This window comes from Drosophila navojoa, chromosome 4, assembly GCF_054131105.1.
Source record: "Drosophila navojoa isolate 15081-1374.11 chromosome 4, UAZ_NAV_1.0, whole genome shotgun sequence".
NCBI classification, from domain to species: Eukaryota; Metazoa; Arthropoda; class Insecta; order Diptera; family Drosophilidae; genus Drosophila; species Drosophila navojoa.
In genome coordinates this window covers 13,455,428-13,468,300 of record NC_142892.1, presented here as the reverse complement: position 1 = coordinate 13,468,300, position 12,873 = coordinate 13,455,428, and the positions used below count along the sequence as shown (strand labels likewise).

The 12,873-nt window shown below is 47.4% G+C and overlaps 3 protein-coding genes across 6 annotated transcripts; 2 read left to right on the top strand and 1 right to left on the bottom strand.

The window, feature by feature from the left end:
* The first annotated feature begins 93 nt into the window (after positions 1 to 93).
* On the top strand, positions 94 to 11,268 carry LOC108651735 (uncharacterized). Of its 2 annotated transcripts, XM_018101611.3 has the most exons (5): positions 94 to 776; positions 6,301 to 6,547; positions 6,616 to 6,739; positions 6,797 to 9,261; positions 9,326 to 11,268. In XM_018101611.3, the coding sequence occupies exons 1-5, from the start codon at positions 225 to 227 to the stop codon at positions 11,140 to 11,142; spliced, it is 5,205 nt and encodes a 1,734-aa protein (XP_017957100.1). In that variant the 5' UTR covers positions 94 to 224; the 3' UTR covers positions 11,143 to 11,268. The 2 variants fall into 2 exon arrangements, with proteins under 2 accessions (XP_017957100.1, XP_030241731.1); XM_030385871.2 differs by lacking the exon at positions 94 to 776 and having other exon boundaries at positions 6,417 to 6,547; positions 6,600 to 6,739.
* ebd2 (earthbound 2) lies at positions 778 to 5,218 on the bottom strand. Of its 3 annotated transcripts, none has more exons than XM_018101620.3 (3): positions 4,977 to 5,218; positions 2,520 to 2,835; positions 778 to 1,865 (listed from the first exon to the last, which is right to left on the bottom strand). In XM_018101620.3, exons 2-3 carry the CDS (start codon positions 2,577 to 2,579, stop codon positions 822 to 824), a joined length of 1,104 nt encoding a protein of 367 aa, XP_017957109.1. In that variant the 5' UTR covers positions 2,580 to 2,835; positions 4,977 to 5,218; the 3' UTR covers positions 778 to 821. The 3 variants fall into 3 exon arrangements, with proteins under 3 accessions (XP_017957109.1, XP_017957111.1, XP_017957110.1); XM_018101622.3 differs by lacking the exon at positions 4,977 to 5,218 and adding an exon at positions 3,112 to 3,339; XM_018101621.3 differs by lacking the exon at positions 4,977 to 5,218 and adding an exon at positions 2,928 to 3,081.
* Positions 11,269 to 11,499: 231 nt separating the features above from the next.
* On the top strand, positions 11,500 to 12,555 carry LOC108651743 (uncharacterized). The gene has a single exon (XM_018101625.3). The coding sequence runs from the start codon at positions 11,634 to 11,636 to the stop codon at positions 12,459 to 12,461; it is 828 nt and encodes a 275-aa protein (XP_017957114.1). The 5' UTR covers positions 11,500 to 11,633; the 3' UTR covers positions 12,462 to 12,555.
* The last annotated feature ends 318 nt before the right edge of the window (positions 12,556 to 12,873 follow it).

Genomic DNA, 12,873 nt, shown 5'->3' with positions numbered 1-12,873 from the left:
ATATTTGCTGAGTTCTCTTTCTAGCTGTCTGGCAACGTTTACCCTTATGGTTTGGCGCCAACTTTGTAGTAGGCCTATTATTTGAACTAATTTTATTCAGTTTACAATTTAACTTCGATGAATCGAGTATAGTCTTTCGATAGAGTCTTTTACACAATACAAAATTTTTTGTTAAAAGATTGAACTTTCTCTTTTGCTAAATTAGTAGTATATAATTTGCAAAAATGCTTAAAAAATTTGTCGAGGTTAATGCGGACGAGAGTCCTTCGGTAAATCCATATGCCGTGCGCACCTATATGGGTGATAATGTTACAACGGAATGGAAAGTTGAAAATTGCCCCCCTCGGGATCGAGTTTGCATAAAGAAACCGCCGAATTCCACAATTTCCCATGTTCTAACCATTGAGGATGAGCTGCGGCGACTGCATCAGAAAGCCGAAGAATCTCGGTTTGCGCGCCCATATAAGAAAAGTTGCGATCTCTACGATGAGTTCACCATGTGCATTATACCACAACGCCAGCCAGGCGAACTAAAAACAAACGCCGAAATGCGCGAGCGCATCCTGTTGTCTAAAACGGATGCTGGCCTCGTTGAGCACGATGCGCGACTATCTAAATCCTGCCCCAAGGATTTGGTTGTACTAAACAGTCCGATGAATTTGAATGAAGAGGAGGAGGAGGAAGATGCCGGCGAGGAGGAAGAGACCGAAGTCAAACCACAAAAAGCTACGCCCGAATGCTCTTCCAGCATGATTATTATACCCGACAAGCGCATGGTAAGTGCTATATGACTTTTATTTATGAATGATGTACACTTAATTCTATTCGATCAACTCGATGTCATCTATGTCTGCGTAAATGCTGCCCGGAGGCAGTTCTGGGGTGGGCAAAGCTGGCACTACGCCATTTGTGGGCACGTTTAGGATTTGGTAGGCACCAGCTGTCGCCTGCTGCTGCATATGCACGCCCAGCTGAGAGATCAACTCCAAGGCCTGCACATCAGAGTTTACTAAAGCGAACTGATGTATGATGGCCAAGTGGGGAAAGACATTGCTTAGCAGCGAGCATGATCCCGCATTCATGAGCAGGCTTATCGAGGCATCCTCTTCCGGCTGTTGCTCCGGCAGTGGCAGCGACAGCGACTCATCTTCTCCATCAGATGTGCTGGCTGGGGAATGTAGCACACTTGGCTCGCAGGTCAGCATTTCGACACCATCGTCGTCCAGATCCTCTCCCTCGGAGATTTCGCTGTTCTCGCTTGATAGATTGACCAGCTCAGGCGTGGCAGCGCTCACCTTGCCATCCATGTCGATGTCAGCCAGCTCCTTCTGCATGAAATTTGGCAGGGCATGCTTAAATTCCACAATAATCTGCTCCAGAGGCAGCACGTTCGCCACCGGGTTTGGTCCTGTGTACCCTAACTCGTCGTCCTCGTACTTGTACTTGCTGCGAAAGCGGTTGAGCCAGCGATAGGATGGTCTAAAGGCTGGCAATTTGAGCACCGCTGCCATCCTGAGTGCCGTATCCTTCAGCGTTTGGTTCCTAATGCTAACACCAAGGCGTAGCTGCCGACATCGCTCCACCCACTCGTGTAGGAGAAAGCTTATGGCGCTCATTTCGAACTTTCGGCGCTTGCGCGTCATCTCTTCAATAATAATGGAGGCATCCGCTTCGCTTAGTGTCGCCAGCTGCTGCAATAGCTCACGTTTCTTCTCCAGAATGCGGCGTATTTGAGTTGCGCAGCAGTGAAACATCTTGGCCAGACTGTTGCGCGAGATGTTCGTCTCATCGTAGTAACGTATAACCGCAATTTTCTCATAGAAAGTTAAAATGTTGCGTTCATTACGACGCGGCTTCGTCTTGCCCTAGTCAAAAGAGATTGAGATAAAGAGAATTTTGAGACTTTACTTTGAAATGGTTTAAGTTGCGTCTTCCGATTTCATACAAATTTACGCCTCATTAAATGATATGACAAATTATGAAGACAAGAAGTGTTAATCAATTCAAGTTCAGTGGCGTAGGCGTATAATCTAAAGAGGGGCCTAAAAAGCTACTATATTTTTAATTCATATATAATTTGCACAGCTATTTTTAATGATATCAATGATATTTTTAATGATATCAATTTTAATGATATCATCACAATCGAATTACAAGTAGAACGATTTTTAGATATATTATTTACTAAATCAAATATAATTTATAATTTTGTATGGTGTTAATTCTAGCATATAATTTCAATTTTTTTTTGAAGTTAATTTGATATTATTAAGAACTGTTTATATTATTTTAACATTTAAAATCCACGGACGAGCAATATTTCATATAAAAAGGCTTCTTAAAACTCGACATAAATAATCCCTTCTTAATAAATTACTTACTACGCCATTGTAACTAATTGCTTGCTTACGAATGCGTGTGTATGATGTCCATAAGCGAAAACGCATAACAAATCAACCCTCATGCTGGCTAAAGGCCAAGTTAACACAACACGAGCAACACGAATCACTTTGACTTACCCCTTTGCTCTTGCTGTTGTTGTTATTTCCCTTTTTTGTGTTTGCTGCTGCTGTGTCCATGGCTGTGTTAAGTTGCTCGCCAAATGCAGTTATTATATTTCACTTTTTCTCTTTATCTGCTCTTCGCTAACAGCTGCGCAGCGTCCTCAAAATGAAAGCTCAAACTGCTTAAAAGTCAATTGCGCTTTTGTTGTTGCTGTGGCTGCTGCTGCCGCTGCTACTGTCACTCTCTGAGAGCGCGTATGTCTTAGCGCGCTCTCTCTCTCTCTCTTTCAGTGACGTGTTTTGCGTTCTGTTTCTGTGACTCCTTTTAATGCTGCGCAAATAGAAAAAGCATTTGCAATAATAAATAATGCAATTAAATATACATTGTTAGTCCTAAATGTTTGCTATGCTTTTGTCTTTTACTTTGTTTAGCGTTATAATTTTTTGTGCACGCGCTCAGTTTCAATTGGTTTTGTGTGCTGCTTTTACGGCTGCTATTGCTATTTGTTGTTGGTGTTGCTGCTACTACTACTGGGGCGACATTTTTACACGCGTGCTTGGTCGCTGAGTAACACTTGTGCACTGTTTTACGTTTTCAGGTGTTTACCGTATGTTCGTTTCTGCTGCTGCTCTTGTTGTTGTCACTGCTGCTGCTGGTGCTGGTGCCCGTTGCTGTGGCCGTATGAAATAAAAACGGTTCGCTATGCACAGGTCGCCTGCCGTTCAGCTGGCAGTGTGTGTATGTGTAATTGTGTTTGTATTTACTTGCGTACTGCTGTTGTTGCTAGCAACCCAAGTAAATGTGAATGGCTTAGTTTGTTAGAGAAGGATAGCAGTTGCTTAATAACTTCTAATTTCAAATGAAGCATGCTACGATTTCCTAGGACAATTGAAAACTAGTCAAGTGAACAATGTGACTTAAGTAACTAGTTCTGCAGCCGGGCATTGAAGCGAGGAGTATGCAGCAGCTGCTACAAATGAACAACTAAATTCATACACACACACACATGCACGCACTGGTACTCACACAGACAAGCGTTTGCAGTTGCTGCTGCTGCGCATTGCATTTGTGTCTATGCAAAAGCCAAGCGACGCCGATGTTGACGCTAACGCTGACGCTGACTTTGCAGTCAGCGTAGCTGTCGTTTAATTTTTGTTTCAGTTGCGCTCTTATTGTTAGTTACATGTTTCGTTCTTGATTTCCTTTTCTGTGCTTTATTTGTTATGTTGCAATTGTCAGGGGCGTAGCGAATCATACAAATTATGCATTCAGTGGTTTAATTAATGTAAATATCTAATTGAATATCAAATTTTGGGGAGTTTTATGATTTAATAAACGCTAAATGCTTGACAAGTTATTGTTTCTAAGTAGCATTAAGCTAATTAACTTTTCTGCAGATAAGGCGAAATCAAACAGTATGTCTGTGTGCTCTTCAGTCTTATACGCTATGCGGCTACAGCTGGAGTACAAAATTATTGTATTGATATTGATAAAATGTGTTTTGTTTTTTTATTTTTTCCAAATGTTTTATGGGGCGTACGTGGGGTCTTATCAATACTTCTGTGCAGGCTGTGCACAGAACCATATTAAACAATTAATTAATAGTTTTTTGATGTTGTTTTTCGATCCTTGTTTGGTACCAGGCCCCTCCCACTTGCCTACGCCCCCACTTTTCCCTTAATTGACTACGCCACTGCAGCTGCCATTGCTCTTTCTTATTGCGCTTTGTTTTGACGTTGGTCCGTCTGTTTGCCTGTGCGTCCGTCAATGTGTGTGCGTGTATGTCTGTGTGTGTGTGTGTGTGATTGACTCTGTGTGCGTTGTTATGGCCGCTCGTTCGCTTGCCAAGTTTGTTGGTCGCTCGCAAGCAATAATGAAAAAAGAAGAAGAAGAAAAAACCCAACAGCCCAGCAGCGGCCGTAGCAAACACACCTGGCCTCAAGTCTGTATTGCATGCCGTGGGCTTCTTTTGTGTGTTTGGCTTGACTTTTATGCAACTTCAGCATCATAATGGCATGTGCATATACTCAGCACACACTCACAGACACACACGCACACATGTGTCTATATGTGATTTAGCTGCGACTGTGCTGACGTGGTGCTGCCGTTGCCACTGTCTCTTGCTCCTTTCTGAACTTGAAAACAGGCTGTCAGGCAAGCCAAGCAAACAACACACTCATACATGCATACATGTGCCTGTTTGTGTGTGTGTTTGTTTTTTGAGTTTGCATGCCACGTGCTTCGACTCATATGCCACTGGCTGTTCTCTTCGCATTTTATTGATTTTATGCATTTTAATTGATTTATTTAGAAGGGATTTTTAAGTGCAATCAAGCACATAGACTTGGCGTGCTCACGATTAATAAATGAAATGCAATAAGAACACATGCAACACCTGCTGCCTGCTGCCTGCTGCCTGCCAGCTCTGAGCTGTGCCGTTCGCTATGCCCTTGCGTCATGCCCACACGTACCTGGTTTGACATTTTGCCAGCACTCGCGTCAGCCGCGTTTTAAGTTGAGAGGGTTGCGTTGTTGTTGCCGTTGTTGTGGCTGTTGCTGTTGCTGTTGCTGCTGATGTTGCTAGTATTAGTATCGCACAACGTCGCACTCGTGTTTATTGACGTCGTCGTATGCTATAAGTGCTCGCTCGTTTGGCTATAGCTAGCGATTCCAGTGCTAGTTGCTGCTGCTGGCTGGCTGTCTCTTATACATATATATTATATATACATACATATATACTCTTTCGTATATTTGTTAGATGACTTGTTTGTTCTGCAGCCGACCTACGCTCGGCTCGAGTTTGTCGGGTTTTGGCTTTTAGTTGCTGTTGTTGTTGCTTTTGTTGTTGTTGTTGCTGCTGCTGTTTCTGGCATTCGTGCGCTTGCGATAAGATTCGTGATGTGGCACTAAGCGCTGTTCACTGTTTACTGCTCTGTGCGCTGTTTTGTGGCCGTCAGCGTGGCCAGCCAGCCATAGAGGCACTCACACACACACTCATGCAGTCGAGCACTCACTCGCACACAGCCAGATCTACCACACTAATACGAACAACAGACAGTCGCCTCTATAGTTAGCCAGTCTAGTTGGCATTTCGTGCTTACTTTATGCCGCTTACTAACTTCATAGTCGACCGCAATAGCGCTGAGTGCGATATGGAATGGCTCTGGGCTTGTCCACCATATTTAGCTCTATTTACGTACAGCTACGCATATACAGATAGATCTATACGTACATATGTGTGTCTGTGTATAAATTTATACATACTTATTTATAGGCGCGCTCATGCTGGCATCCATGGCGTATGCGTGCTATTTTCAGCTTTGCAACTTGAAATGTCGCATTAACTCGCACATAAATATGCGAGTGTCTGTGTCTTTCTCTCTGGGTCTGTGTGTGTGTGTGTGCTTGGGCCAGGCGAAATAAAAAAGCTTATGAAGCAGCACAGGAAAGACTCGGACAGGCGAAAGCACAACGCATTTGCGACAACTTAACATATGGCCCGAATTGTCGGGCTGTGCATAAAGCTGTCTTCATGTTTAATTTGTATGGCTTCGCCATGTGTTTTTTCTTCTTATTGTCTATCTGTAAAGTCTGTTTGTGAAGTTGCCGGAAAGTACAAGTGACGCATCGTCTACGTGTCGTATGCGTAATGCCACTTACAAGTGCCTTCCATTGTCCACAAGCAGCAAGAATCTTTGATGAGCAGACATTCCCATTCAAATTATATTAATACACTGAATACGATCAGCTAATAACTCTTTTTATATATTTCTATATCCCATTGCTCGCCCTCAGCTTGAATTGAAACGTCCCAAGAGTCGCATTTATTTGAATGAAACACAAGTCGGACCTTTGGAAGAGCTGCCGTTTCCCACATATGATCCGCGCGTCATCCAAGAGAGCTTGGAGGGTGAAAATCTGAGATCATACGACATTATCGAAGGCTGCAATCCCCAAGATCTGTGGACCTGGAATGTGGGCTTGCAGAAGCGTGAAATCGAAATGGATCAAGATTTCATAACAGCTTCGTTGCCCAAATATGGTGGGTTACCGAAGCAGACAAATGCCTGAGCACCTCCACTAATCGTTTTCAGGTCTGTCCGAAAACAGGTCACGACGTCGGACTCACCGTCTATAACATACCTACGCAGCTGGAGAAAACCTTCACAGCCGAGATTGTGTTTGGCAATCGTAACATTTACCCTGAACCCAAAAAGGAACCACATCGTTCAAAGTGAGCTGACAGTGAGGATTACCAATGAGGCATTACTAATCGCTGAACCTTTTGCAGCTTTTACAATCGACCCAGCGAGGTGGCCTGCATCATTGTGGCCTTTGTGGAGACCTATCAAGTGAATCCCGATTTCTGGACGGCGGGCACCATGGACGGCATACTGAAACGTGGCGTAAAGCTGACAAAGAAGAGCATCTCACTCAACTACAAATCGGAGGACACCGACTTTGATATACTGCCCCAGGTGATGGAGCGCCAGGCAGCTGTCAAGATCAAGATCCACTTCACGGGCCTGTTCAAGAATGAGCCCAATCTGTATAAGGCGCTGTCGCTGTACTTCTCCAGGTACAACGCCTGCATCTTTGTCTCGCGCGACATGTTCTTGTTGATCTGGAAGCGTTGCGTCGACTCCTTCTTCATCTTCGATCCGAATGGCCGCAACGAGCTGTGCCAGCGCGACTTCGAGGACGGCATGTGCTCGCTGATGGCGACACGGTTCATGGAGCATCTGGTGCACTTGATAACCAAGTTCAGCGACTTGACGGGCGAGGATGAGTTTAGCATATACGAGATAGCGCTGAGTCAGTACGGCAAGCTGAAGGAGCCGATCATTGGTAAGAGCAAGGCGCAGCCTTTCCACAAGCTGTGGGCCGTGGTTAACGAGAACTTTGCGGTTAAGACGGGCGGCAATAGCGGCATTCAGCAGCCCATCTCTGGCAAGGAGAAGAATGCCTCGCTCGTTGTCTCGCTCATTGCGCTGATCTACTCGGAGTTCGAGCTGGCCAAGGTGTGGCGCCCCATGACCATTGACGACATCATTCGGTACGGCGTTGCCTACTACAAGACGCTGCGCAAGAAGTTTCGCTTGGATGGCAAGCGCTGGAAGAACAAGAAACCCGAACTGAACGTCGTCGACTTGCCGGAGATGTTCCTGATGGGCGCATTCAAGGCCACAGTGCGCAAGAAGCCTTTCCTAATCACCGGCCATGTCACCGACTGCAAGACGTACCTGGAATCGCAGCTGACGCACGCGTTGTACAATCTGTTCAAGATGCCGGAGTGGCCAGCTGCCCTGCTGCAGATCGACAACTCCGTGCTGGGCGTGTGGCGGGACCGTGAATTCTTCTATGCTTTCGATCCGTTTCGACGCAATCGCGTCGGCATGGTGGTGGATCCCGATGATTATCGTATCAAGGGTCTGGCAGTCCTGCAAATGCACACCACATTCGATTCCTTTGTGCGTATCATTTATCAGAACGCATTGAAGATGCGACGAGGTGGTAAATTCTTCATTCACGGCATTCGCACGGGCTGCATACGGCCGCTGCAGGTGATGACGCAGGAGTCGAACAAGTTTCCGGCGATGCAAATGGGTCTGCCCACGTTCACCGACGAGCCGGGAGAGGCGCCGCTGGCACAAAAGCAGAGCATCGAGAGCATACCGGAGGAGGAGCGATTTCCCACCAAAGAGGAGCGAGAATTCGCCGAGGAACTCATTCTGGAAATCATCAATTCGATTATTAAGGAAATACCTGAGCAGAGACTGGAGCGGCCCTATATGTACAGACAGGCCCAAAAGGTACTCCTGGCCTCAGACAAGGAGAACCTGCGTGCGCTGCGTCTAAAGATCAAGCGCGGCTACGAGCTGGAAGAGGAAGAGCCCGTCGATCTGAAGCGTGTGCTGACCATCGAGGAAGAGCTGGAGCTGAAGTCCAACTACCAAACGCTGCATGATGGCGCCTACATCATAATGGGCACCACGAAGCTCCCTCAACTGGATCCCGAAATGACCAAGCTGGGCGGTGTGCTGGCTGCCCTAGTGGCCACCGCAGTCTCCGCCAAGTACAAGGTGTCCACCTGGAACGCCGAGCTGGTTGAGTTCTGCATCTATTCGGTTAACAAGTTTGGCGAGGAGTATCAGAACTACGAGCTGATCCTCGCCTGCCTGCTGAACAAGAAGCTGCCGGACATTGCCGTTGGCGAGAGCAACTTCTCGTTGGTGGTGAGCGAGGTGTACAAGTCCTCGGTCTCATCGTCGCTCCGTCAAGATCTGCTCGAGCTGCTCATCGACAATAACCGGGTGCTTGTTGTCTGCCAGCACTTCTCCTGCGTCATATTCAAGCGCTACAATCTGCTGTACATGTTCATTGGCTTCCCGTGCAATGCGGTGGGCTATCGCAAGGGCGGAGCAGGCCCGGCCTGCATGATGCGCTTCATCGAGCTCGATTCGCTGATCCGTCGCATTGAGTTCGGCTGCAATCCCCAGGGCTGCTCGGTGATGAACTACATTGTGGCTGCCATTAAGATTGTGGATAATAATATCAAGGGCCATTTCCGACGCTGGAACAAGGCGGATGAGGATGCCGAGTATAATGCCGAGCTGGCGCGCAAGGACAAAATGCGGGAGCAGCGGCTGGAGAAGATGCGCGTGATTGACGAGGAGCTGAGGAAGGAGAATAAGCGTATTCAGGACTATCTGAAGGCCAAACAGGAGCACGAAGATCGTAAGAAGGGCAAGAAACGTAAGTGGCCTTCGCATTTCCGTCAAAATTTATAACTAAAACAACTTTCATCTCTCTCCCACAGCCGAGTATAAGGATCTGGGTATCGACGAGGGCGTTGACGAGGAAGAACTGGAGCTCATGGAAATGGATGAGGAGGAGGAGGGCGAGGGTGAAGAAGAGGTGGAACTGAAGCACAAGCCCGGCAAGCATCTGCCCAAGGAGGTGCGCAAGGCCTACAAGCCGCGTCCCATCCTCTATGGCTATCGCATGCGCGAAAAGGACTGCAACTTCAAGATCCAGGGCAGCATGAACCTGGAGGGCCGCGCTGACGGCAGCTTCAAGGAGATCAAGCCATGCTACTTTGCCTCTGCCCTGGCCATACTCAGCGTCTCGTTGCGTCCACTCAATCGCTGGAACTCGTACCGCATCGACCGAGTGATCACCCATGCCAAGTCGATAGCGACGCGCGTCTGTGATCTGGAGTCCGTTTTCGAGCGTGTGGTGCGCCACGTAACGATTGATGAGTATGAGTTCGACATCTGGATCCGCATTCTGGAGCCGCTGGGCATGTGGACGCCGGCACCGAAGCCAGTTACACTGTCTCCCGATGCAGCGCTGGTCACCATCAAGAAGAAGATGCAGAAATTGCTAAACACTCGCAAATATCTGATGATATTTACGCCGAACGGTTGCTTTGCCCTTTACCACGACGAGTTCTATCATTTGTTCGATCCGTATGCGAGCATGGACAAGCCGGGCGAGGAGGAGGAAGAGGAGGCGCCCGACGCCGGCGGCGAAGAGGGCGACAAGAAGAAGAAGAAGAAGTGCCCGAAGGGACCCAAACGCTACCCAGAGCGCAACACCGCCTCCTGGGTACTCTTTGCCGACATGGAGAGTATGTTCAAGTATATAGATAAGCGTAGCTCCCAGCCGGACTGGAAGGAGCGCAACCAGTACATGTTCTATGTGGTTGATGTGCTCTCATACAAGAAGGCAGCGCCCAACGCACGCATCCTACAGCTGCTGACCGATTTGTCGATACCCATGACCTGCTCCAATCGCCAGTACGGACGGCCGGAGTACGAGATCTGTGCCACCAACGAGTCCCTGGGCTGGCTGGAGCTGGAGAACTGCCTGCCCGTGTGGAGCCGCATGAACCGTCGCAACACAGCTGGAAAGTATCGCAACCTGCCGCTGAGCAAGGTGAAGAAGTACGACGTGGAGATCGAAGGCCGCCTCTGGTCTCTGTGGGGCAATCTGCATCCGGAGGCGCCGGTCTTTGAAGACTCGCTGCGTGGCCGTCAGTACCTGGCCATCTATGTGGTTGCCTGCTGTGCGGCCAGCGTCTACAACCTAATGGACTGGAGTGCCCAGCTGCTGGACACGATTGTCGTGAGTGGCAACAAATACTTCCAAGAGAGCATTGCGCAAATCACTCAGGAAGACTACGAGTTCTCCTTGGAGAACCTCAACATTGACTGCTCGCTCGAAACAATCAACTTCGTGGTTCACATCGAGCACGTCTGCTATGGCAAGCTCTACCGCGTGCCCACCTTCAATCGCATGAACCTCTCCGAGGCGCTCATCTACTTCTTCAGTCACTACCAGTTCGGCGTGGTGATGGTGCGTAAGCGTGCTCTGGCCATTGGCTTCTGTCCGGGCCACGACGGAGGATACTTCATGTACGACTGCCAGGAGAAGGATCAGCCGCTGTTCCCCAAGCAGCAGGGCGCCTCATATCTGCTGCGCACACGGCATCTGCAGGTGCTGCTCTACTGCATCGTCGTAACCCTGAATGTGCCCTTCTACAACATTGACTTTAGCATCCACAAGGTGGAGATGCTGCGTGAGGGCGCTACGGTCGAGAACGAAGAGGAGGAGGAGGAGGGTGATCAGTAGAGCTGTAGTGCAGTGGCGGTCTTCGAGTGTAGTTAGTGACGACTATATCTGTGTTTTAGAAGTAATTATTAAATACATTGAATTTTATAGAACGGCTTTCCAATAAACTGAACAACCACAACACAGTTTTGCATCAGATCTTTAATCCTTAATATTACATATACAGATAAAGAGTATGTGAATGGGCATTGTAGACATCATTGAATATCTCAGGTATAATCTATAATCTGGCAATGTTTCTACTTCTTCCATTCCATGTAGAGACTCGCAAAGGAATTAAAGTTAAGAATCGATCACTATCTTTGATGATTGAGGAGCTCTGTCCCTTAAAACTCAACACAAATTTTTATGACTTTGTTTAAATTAGATAAGTACAGCTTTTCATTTTATTAATTTTTTTTCTTTTTTTTTCGGTAAGCTATGCCAGAACTGCAATGAACTGAATATTGCATTTAATTCTGTTGCGAGTGTCATATAAATATTCAGTGGCAATGGCTTTCAAGGCGAAAAATGAGTCAATAAGCTGGCAGAACTTGGAGGGCTGTTTGCCTGCGTGGAGCCGAAGGTATCAGCGCAACACGACGGGCCACTACCGCGAGGAGCCGGTGAGCAAACTGAATGAGTTTGATATAGAGATCGAGGATCGTCTCTGGTCTCTGTGGGGCAGTCTTCATCCCGAGGCGCCTGTGTTTCCGAGCAAGTTTCGTGGACGTCAATACTTGGCCATCTACGTCGTCGCCTGCTGTGCGGCCAGCGTGTTCAACCTGATGGACTGGAGCGGTCGACTGCTGGACACGATCGTTGTGAATGGCAACAAGTACTTCGAGGAGAGTTGTGCTCAAATAAAGGCGAAGGACTACGAGTTCTCACTGGAGAACCTCAACATTGACTGCACCCTGGAGTCGATCAAGTTTGTGGTTCACATCGAGCACGTCTGCTACGGAAAGCTCTATTGCGTGCCCACCTTCAATCGCATGAACCTCTCCGAGGCACTCAGCTACTTCTTCGCGCACTATCGATTCGGCATTGTGAAGGTGCGCAAGCGTGCCCTGGCCATTGGCCTCTGTCCGGACCCGGGCGAGGGTTACTTCATGTACGACTGCCAGGCGAAGGATCTACCGCTGTTCCCCAAGCAACAGGGCGCCTCGTACCTGCTCCGCACTCGGCATCTGCAGGTGCTGCTCTACTGCATCGTAGTCACACTGGATGTGCCCATCACCAACGTTAAGTTTAGCATTCACAAGGTGGAGATGATGCGCGAGGGCGAGGAGGAGGTGCCAGAGCCGTTGCAGAAGACCAATAAAAAAGTGAAGCAATAGCGATAGGCATTGGGCTGTTATATGTCAGTATTATGTAAGAAACAGATTTGTTAAATAGAGCTAAGGCCCAATCCTCCCATGGGCAGAGTCGGAATCATGCTTGATTGTTTGTCTATATTTGGTCACGAACATACCGAAAAGGCGTGACGTGTATATCTCTTTGAACAGAGCTCGCATCGAACATAGAACCTACAGTTTTTGGAGATCCCTATAAAGGAAATGCAAATCAAGTTTGCTTAACAAAATCTTAATGCAACTACATTACTTACTATACATAGCCATGCCCTGTCAATATTTCTTTGTGTATTAGAGATTATAATTAATAAAAAATGAAGATTAACTTAAGAAGTAATTGCTGACTTATTCTCATTATTTTTAATGCCATTTCGTCTTTTATATGAGATTAGTTTGC

Coding starts and splice junctions, on each gene's coding strand:
- LOC108651735 (XM_018101611.3), top strand. CDS start 225: ATGCTTAAAAAATTTGTCGAGGTTAATGCGGACGAGAGTCCTTCGGTA. Junction 777..6,300: donor TTATACCCGACAAGCGCATG/GTAAGTGCTATA, acceptor GCTCGCCCTCAG/CTTGAATTGAAACGTCCCAA. Junction 6,740..6,796: donor AAGGAACCACATCGTTCAAA/GTGAGCTGACAG, acceptor AACCTTTTGCAG/CTTTTACAATCGACCCAGCG.
- ebd2 (XM_018101620.3), bottom strand. CDS start 2,579: ATGGACACAGCAGCAGCAAACACAAAAAAGGGAAATAACAACAACAGC. Junction 1,866..2,519: donor ACAACAGCAAGAGCAAAGGG/GTAAGTCAAAGT, acceptor TCTTTTGACTAG/GGCAAGACGAAGCCGCGTCG.
- LOC108651743 (XM_018101625.3), top strand. CDS start 11,634: ATGGCTTTCAAGGCGAAAAATGAGTCAATAAGCTGGCAGAACTTGGAG.